We start from the raw sequence: 9,030 nt of genomic DNA, 5'->3' as shown, positions 1-9,030 counted from the left end.
TCGTATATACTAATAGTTCAGCTTCAATTCTTTTTATAAGAGATCATATTGGCATCATGCCGCATGCATGCAATTTATATACATTTGGATAGGAGTGTAAGAGCAATTGTTCATAGTTCATTTTATACTGCTCATAAAGTCAATTATTTAGTGACATAGTCCTGTAGTTTGATGGGTGGTTTGCACATCCGTTTTGGTCGGTCGTGGATAGCTAATGGTGGCATATCCTTAGCACTATTGTTATTAACGCTTTGTGCTGCAGTTTCTGGTGCTGTGTCTGGACTGATTGCGCTTCCTTGGTTAGTTGGGTTTTGTTGTGGTTTTGGATAGGTTTTTTTTTAATGTTTACCCGGTCTCTGGTGTATTGTATGCCAGAGGGTGTTTCAACAGTGTAATTCCTGTCAGATGTTTTCGATACTACCGTAGCCAGTTGCCATATTGACTTATGTTTCATCTGAAACCTGCATGGTTGTCCAATGTTGATCTTAGGTGGTTGTTTTTCAATATGGCTTTCTCCATATGCCGATGTTCGACGTTCCATATTTTCACCGTACTGTGTGGTAGCTAGTGTTCCAAAGTTGTTTATTGCTGGCAGATTTGTTTTTATGTTTCTGTGTCCGAACATCAAAGTGAAGGGTGAGGGGATGTCGTTTGCAATTGGTGTGTCTCTTAGTGTGCACAGTATTTCGTTGATGTCTGTAAGTCTGCTTTTCTTAAGAAGCTGTTTGACTGTGGCAATGTTCCTTTCAGCTCTCCCATTTCCTGCTTGGTGGTATGGTGCACTGGTAGTGTGTAGTATCTCATATTGTCTGCAGTACTTTTCAAATTCTTCGCTGACTAGCTGTGGTCCATTGTCAGATATTATGTTTTCTGGGTATCCAAACTGTGAGAATATTTTATCCAGTCTGGTGTATATGGTTTTGCTGTTAGTGTTCATAAGCTTTTCAACCCAGACATAAGCTGTATAGTAGTCGACTCAGATTAGGAAGTCTTGGCTCTGTATATCAAATAGGTCGATTCCAATTCTGCATAGGCATGTTAGAATGTAATGGAAGTACAGGTAGCTTCTTCTGGTTGTTCTGATATGTCTGACACAAATCACATTCTGTGATCATTTGCTCTATATCAGCATTTAGACCAGGCCAGTATATGCTTTGTCTCGCACGAAGGCGTGTTTTCTCTATACCCTGGTGTTGCTTATGCAGTATGCTGAGTAGCTTCTTTCTCATGAGTGTTGGAATGACGATTCTGTGTCCCTTGATAACGATTCCATCATACACAGCAAATTCTGATCGGTGTTCCCAGTATGCGTGTGTGAACCTGTTGCATTGGTTTCTTTAGCTAGGCCATCCTTCGATAATGTATGGAATCAGTGCCTGCAAAACTGTGTCTGTTTTTGTACTTTCTCTAATGTTGTCAATGACAAAAGGGGCCATGTTTGACACTTCATGAACCTGCACGTTCATGTCTGGGTAAGTGAACGGCTCGCCTTTTGTTTCTATGCAGCGTGACAGGCAGTCTGCTATGGGAACTTGCTTTCCTGGAACATATTTGATTTTGCAGTCATACCCTTGCAGCTGAAGCATTAGTCTCTGGAGCTGTGTTGGCACCTTTGATAAGTCCTTTTTCTGGATGCTTTCTAAGGGCTGGTGGTCAGTATGTATATTGAAATGTTTTCCAAACACATATGTTCTAAAGTACTTGATTGACCAGATGACTGCTAGGAGTTCCCTTTCTATGTTGCTATAGTTTGATTCTGCGCTTGTCAGTGATTTTGATGCATAATGTACTGGTTTTCGATCTTGTAGAAGCACAGCTCCTAGCCCTTTTTGTGAAGCGTCGCATTCGATAGTGACAACTTCCTTGCTGTTGAAGTAAGCTAGTGTTGGCGCATGTGCGATTTTTTCTTTTATTTTGTTTAGTGCAGCCTCATGCGCGCTTGTCCAAGAGAAGATTGTATCCTTCTGCAAAAGCTTCCTTATTGGTTCAGTGAGTGGAGCGAGCTTGACGAACTTGGAGAGATAGTTAATTAGTCCCAAAAGTGACTGTACTTCTTGCTTGTCTGTGGGGGCCTGCAGTTTGGCTATCGCTTTAACTTTTGATGGGTCAGGCCGTGTGCCTTCTTTAGACAGCATGTGTCCAAAGAATTTGACGCTTTCTTGCAGGTAACGGCACTTTTCACCGTTTAGCTTGATGCCACTTCTGCAAGTATCAAGTTGGACAGCTATGTCATGTTCTGTTTTAGTCTCTGTTGCAACCAATAGATCATCTGCGATGCAGTGTACGTTAGGAATTTCCCAGAAGAGTGTATCCATTTCTTTCTGGAATAGATCTTGAGAGCTTGATAATCCGAAAGCTAGTCATCTAAAGCAGAACTTTCCGTACACCATGTTAAAGGTCGTCAACAGTTGACTATCCTCATGTAGCGGGATGTTCCAATAACCGCTCCGTACGTCAAAGGTGCTGAAGTATTGGCATCCGCTTAGGCTTGGTAATACCTCGTCGAGGGTTTGGGTGCGTCAGAATCGTACTCCTTGGAAACTTCATTTGTTTTGCGACGTTGTGCTTTGTTTTGCCGCTTTTTGCCATTATATTTTCGATCCTGACCTTTGCTATCATGTTGTTTAGGCCTAGATCTACATTTTCTCGCCCAATGGTTCTGTTTACCACACTTTTGGCACTCGTGGCCGAATGCAGGGCATTGCTTTTGTGGGTGATCAAGTCCACAATGTCCACAATTCTTTATGGTTTTTATCGCATTATTCTGAATTTTGTTATCTGTAGATGAATGTCGCTTTTGTTTAATTTCATCAACGGTAGTGCCATGTTTGGCAACTCGCTGAAGTTCGCTAAACTGTTTTTCTGCAGCTTCCTTTGACTGTATATATTTGATAGCATCACTATATGTGTACGTCTTCGCTTGTCGGAAGAGTTTTTTTTTTGTACTGTTTCGGAGTTGGTTCCGAATTTTATAGCTTCCAGTATGTGTTGGTCATGCTGGTTCTCTGGATACTCGCACTCTTTTAGTACAAGTTCGACTCGAGCGACAAAAGCATCAATGCTCTCTTTAGGCTTTTGTTTAATGCTTCTGAAGTTCCAACGTGCCAAATTCCAATTTGTTTTGGGTTGGATAAATGCTTCAAATTTTTCCCAAGGTGTGGAATAGCTTGCCTATCTTTGTTCGTGAGTCTCCTTCTGTTGAGATATTTAAAAATCGTCTCAAGGCTCATCTCTTTAGTTTATTTTAATTTGCAAATTGCTAGCGCATAGAGACCTATTTATTTTTGCGCTATACAAATCCAAATTATTATTATTATTATTATTATTGCAAATGAAAAATTATGCACCTAAATAAGATAGCAGCCATCGATCATTTCTGTTGTAAAATAAGGGTATTTTTAGGCAAGGCTTAGGAGATGTAAACTACTTCCTAATTAAATAAAACTTTTCAAGCAGGTAGATAAAACATTACTTTCCCATGTAACACAGACGAGCATAATTGAAAAAAAATAATAACTTCTGAACTGGACATCCAATTGAAAAATAAAATATATCTGAAGAAAGCTATTGATAAACAATATCTTTGTGTGAAATATCAAGTGTTTTTGTTCTTAAAAACAAGATTAGCAAGAATTAAATACAAAATGAGGAAAGAGCAAAAAAGCAAATTTAAAACACCACTTTACACAGTGTGCAACTACATGCTGCCTGTGTGTATAGGTTCGCACTATTCCATTTTGGGCTTCGTTGGTCCATCCTAATATAATGATAATGTTTAGAAATTCAGATATCATTTACAGTATGCTAGACTGGGCTCCAGTCGCTAATCTTTGTGTTTAAATCGATTTTGGCACCAATGGCGTTCCATATTACCTATTTGCTTGGCGTTTCATAGTACAGTATACTTTTTCTTGGATTAGGGACTGGGCAAACAGTGAGGATTTTGATTGCAGCCACCACGATTTCATGGTAGGTGACGTATTTAACAACTTTGATTTCCGATTGGATAATCACATTGGCATAAATTAAACATGCTAATTATGCTCCACCTCGGCCCAGCTAATGATAAGGAGGATTCAGGTCAGCTCAGGTTCTGCACCACGACGAGTGCTAGGCCCCTAATCACAATTCATCCAACCACGTATGGAGGTAATATTTAGATGCATCTTCACAACAGAAGTGTGCCACATAGAAAGTAACCAACTTCACGCCGGTTAATAACTACAGTATTGTTATCGATAGGCCTATATGATACAGCCAAACTTATGTTCTGCACATTCAGGTTTAGGCCTAGCATTGAGAGAGCATAATAGTCAATAGGCCCTATTCACGTCGGGTTAGCAGACATCGATTGGAAATAGGCCTACATATTAGCTTTAACATTCAGTAATGTAATTGTTGTAGTTAATATAACATTAATAATAATATAAATATTTATTTTTTCAAACTGGCTAAGATTTAGGAACCTCAATTTGCTACGTACGAATGGGTGAATATCATTGTATCTATGGACAATTAATTGCATCCTTTGCATAAGCTGTATTTCCGAGATTTAAACAATGAATAATATTATATCAATTTTTTGTTTTTGCTAATTAACATTTGATGAGAAGCTAAGTAATAAATTATTGTTTATAATGAGAAAGGTTTAATTTATTGTTACATTGTACAGTATGTTGGCCAACAAGGAGGCCTAATTTATTTAATTTCATAATAATAATAACGTTGTATTTATATAGCGCTCATTGCCCCTATGCACTTTACAGAGAAATAATATAGGCCAACTGAGAAAAAGCAAATAACCAAAAATAAAATAAAAATAATCATAATAGCAATAATAACAATGAGACTAAACTACTCCTATTCCTTAAACTAAACTAAACTTCATGACATCCATTTGTTTTACAATACATGTATATTTTAATCTTAAATTAATCACCCTTAATAAATAAAGTAATTAATTAATTAACGATTTAGTTGCATGTATTTGGATTAAAATGCATTATAACTGTCATGGTACAAAACTCAAACTTATTTGTTGAACTTTCAGTCTTTTACCATATATATTATTAACTGATTCAGGAAAAAAATAGTTTTCACTAATTAACAAATAATTTACAATATTAATTACCAGTCAATTTAAGGGTCAATGCAAAAGAATACAGGAAGGATTATACTGTATTTAACAGTTCATTATCATAAGTATATTTCGGTACAATTAATATCGAAATGCACTGGGTTTGGTTTACAGGAGTTTGTGCTTCTCCATCAAATGCTAAGTGTCTCAAGTTTCATAACTCAACATCTAATCAAGTAAAAGGGCTGTGGTAATATCCTCTGTTAATTGACAGAAGTCAGTGGGGATCATCCGGCTGGACTATTCACAGAATATCCATTCCTGCAAAACAATTAAATAAATAGATCTAAACAACAATATCAATTTTAGTCACATTATTAATAATTTCTGCAACATCAGTACCGTATGATATTACTATATGAGATAAACCTGTAAAATATAAACAATAGGCATTTTATAATTACAAATTATATATATATTTTTTTAAATTATGAATAGTTTGTCCAACTATGTCCTAGCCAAATTTTCATAAAAGGCATGACCACTTTCCATAACCATGGCACATTTAACATAGACCTTATCATTATTTTATGATTAAAAAAGTTATATATTATAGTATTGATAAATTATTTAATGTCATAGAGATCCATGTAAAGTGTCAACAAATTTCATTCTGTCTCATAGTGAAAATTTGAATTATTAATAGCAATTAATTATAGGTTAGCCAATATGCTATGGTTAAAATTAGTGTACTTCCTCCAGGTAGAAATAGGGCTGCAACTTTTTGTGAATATCTGGGAAAATATAAATTCCATCATCTGATTGAAAACTGAAGAATAAGTAAAATTACTTATTAAGCAGTTTACAATAACAAGTGCATCCACAATCACTCACAACATAGGCAGACAGAAGCAGTGATGGGGGCTATTTATTTGATTTCTAAATTAAGGTGTTGGTACTATCATCATTTTATCTAGAGACGATTCATAGGCCAGGATCGTCCCGTCCACTACACCAGCAGTAGGCCTAGGTGGTTAGTTCATGTTTCGCCTACTGTGTTAATTAAATTTCTCTCTGTTCTTGGGAATACAGACGAGCTGCTCCTATTTTTGGCCACATTCACTTGTTTTTAAAAATACGTAAACATAACCTCGACCACTCCCGTAGCTTATCCAGGTATCTTTTGTCTTCAATTTTGTGTCGCAGGTGCTACAGCGTGACATCTAGGCCTAGGCCTACAGTGGTGGACTGTTAATATTATGTTCTACTGTTAGTCTTTAAAATACTAAGCCTCGCATGAACCTAACACTCCACTAATAATACCACGATATTCCACACACCTGCACGTAGCCATGTCCCAACTTCCTGACACCTCTCTACATTCGTGGCACCAAAACCAGAACCGTTTGATTGGTTGACTTTCCATCATAACATTCACCCTATTGCCAAATACGGTATCCTAAAAATTACGTCATGCTTGTCACTGCCAGCGGTCTGCAATCGAATTGACTCACTCTTTTACAAGTCTCTAATTCGCATAAAAGTTTCTCGATATATACCGTCGCTGGTGGCGCTCTCCAAAATTAGCTAATACTAGGGAAACCTATAATTAGAGACTTGTGGCAAGTCTAACAGTATGTGAATTACTGACCTTAATCTTAGTTTCTGTTAGTCCAGTTTCAATTATGACATGATTCAGTAATTCTTTCTACTCTCATCTCTGTATCCAGTCATCCCTTTGGCCCAGAATGATGTCAGAATTTCCAACTGTGTATTACTTATCACCACATTCTTCCTTTGAAATAACAAATATTTGTTTGACTTTAAATGGTTGTGCAATTAACAGATCATTTATAGCAAGATTCCCATATTCTATATTGATGCTATGAAATGGTTTTCCTATATATGTTCTCAATCGGTTACTTAAACAGTTAAAACCTAAGTTGAAACAGTTGATACACTATGGCAGTATGTATTTCATCACTATCACTCTCGTCACTATTTGGTTGGGTGTGCGTTTCTTTGTTTCTTTTAGACCTTCGTAGGTGACGCTTTTCTGCAGTTTGGTGATGCTTTAAGTGTGGTTGCTTTGGTTCCGGTTGTTCTGATTTAATGGGTAGATGGTTACAGGGAAGTAGCATGTTTCGATGAAGTATGTAACATTTTCCTCCGTTCTCCGGTCGCAATTCATAAACTGGAAGTTCGTTTGAAATCTTCCTTATCACCACATGAATCTGCTGCTCCATCTGTCTGCTAATTTGTGTTTCCCATGAAAGGCCACTTTCTTCACTAAAACATGATCCCCATCCTCAAGGGTATTTTCTCTTGCAGATTGGTCAAAGTGTTCCTTAGACTTGGCCGCCACTTTCTTTGCGTTAGCTGACGCCTTGCTATATGCGTACATTAATCTTTTTCGAAGATCAGAAACATGTAGCGTGGTTTGCCTCGGAAACACTGTATGGTGTGAGACCTAGACATACGTCAACTGGCAATCTTGGGTTGCGTCCAAACATTAAAAGATACGGTGAATAACCTGTTGAACTCTGTTTCGTGCAGTTGTATGCATGCGTTAGTGGGCCAACAAAATCTTTCCAATGCGCTTTCTTTTCCACAGGAAGTGTTCCAAGCATATCCAGTAAAGTTCTGTTGTTGGCCAAGTTGTCTTTGAAAAATGTTTCAGAAACGGTAGGCAGCTGGGAACCAGTGTCCAACAAAGCGCTACAAGTCATTTCATTTATTATCTATGTTTCGTTGGGTGGTCCTAGTAAGCGTTGGAGTGTGGGTGTTTTGGGTGATCGTGTCTGGCCGGTTTGGAGTTGGACTACCGCCCTCGGCCTTGTGGTAGTGGTTTTCTCCCGTTTAAATGCTGTGAGCTGAGTGCCCCAGAGGCCATTGGCTTGTTCCCATCCCAGAGGTGAAAGTTTTTACACCCCTTACCAATGTGTCCGGGAAGACTACACCGGTGACATATCCACTCGTCATTCTCTTTTGTTTTGGGCTGGCTGGGTTTTGGTGTTGGTGAAGCTGGTGGAGCAGATCTAGTCTGATTGGGTGTTGGAAGAGTGGCTTGTTGGTGCACAGTCACATTCCGTTGTTTATGTGGAACTTCGGATTGGTCTTCCTGCTCCCTTACTAGTCGCAAAAGACGCTCTGGCGCAATCTTACTCTCGTAGTGGAGAAAGTCTTCCAGACGGTAGAAAAACGATCGTGCATTTTCATCTTTTGTCCACAACTGTAAAACTTTTGCAAGAGTACAACGCCATCATCAACCAATGAATAGAAAGTGTCTAATTTCTTTAGAACTTCTTTTAAACTCTGGCACCTCATGGTGAGACGCCTAGCTTCTCCTCGCAGTGACTTTCGGATGGTGAATAGCTATTATCTTCAGCCATTAACATACAAACTTCATTCCGCCATTTGTCGTACGTAGCATCACCTGGTTTTACAGGGGTTTCTCCAGAAAATAATAATAATAATAATAATAATTTTGGCTTACAGTATATAGCGCATTATGCTAAAGCCTCAATGCGCTTAACAGTAAAAATAAAATTCGGGAAAAAAAATTAAGAAAAATACAAGTTAAAAAGGTGAGTTTTTAAAGCTGCCTTAAAATCATCAATGGAAGTTGCCTGTCGGATTGTAATAGGCAGAGCATTTCAAACAAAGACAGAAGCCCAAGAGAAAGAACGACTACCATAATGCCTTGTCGACGGGCGAGTGGAATGAGCAAGTAGAGACTCTGAACTAGATCTCAGAGACCTCTTAGGAATGTAAGGATGAATGAGTTGTGAAATAAACATTGGCGAGGAATTATGAAGTGCTTTGAAAACAAATAATAAAATCTTGTAAGTAATTATCTGTGTTACAGGAAGCCAATGAAGGTGCCTTAACACAGGAGTGATATGGTCCCTAATTGGGCTTAAAGTGACCAAACGGGCAGCTGCATTCTGAAC

General features: G+C 38.1%; 2 protein-coding genes across 2 annotated transcripts in view; both read right to left on the bottom strand.

Moving 5' to 3' along the window:
- LOC117119912 (uncharacterized protein K02A2.6-like) overlaps positions 1–937 on the bottom strand; it is a 3,426-nt gene extending 2,489 nt beyond the window's left edge. The window contains exon 1 of the mRNA XM_033264891.1: positions 350–937. Coding sequence (XP_033120782.1) covers positions 350–937 — 588 coding nt within the window. The remainder of the gene's footprint in view (positions 1–349) is intronic.
- The window catches only part of LOC117119922 (G2/M phase-specific E3 ubiquitin-protein ligase-like), an 18,282-nt gene that overhangs the window by 6,198 nt on the left and 3,054 nt on the right, over positions 1–9,030 (bottom strand). The gene's annotated exons all lie outside the window — the stretch shown is intronic.

Source organism: Anneissia japonica, unplaced genomic scaffold (assembly GCF_011630105.1).
Source record: "Anneissia japonica isolate Jap-2015-1 unplaced genomic scaffold, ASM1163010v1 scaffold288112_len223158_cov157, whole genome shotgun sequence".
In the NCBI taxonomy this organism is placed as follows: Eukaryota; Metazoa; Echinodermata; class Crinoidea; order Comatulida; family Comatulidae; genus Anneissia; species Anneissia japonica.
This window is presented reverse-complemented; position numbering and strand designations above follow the sequence as displayed.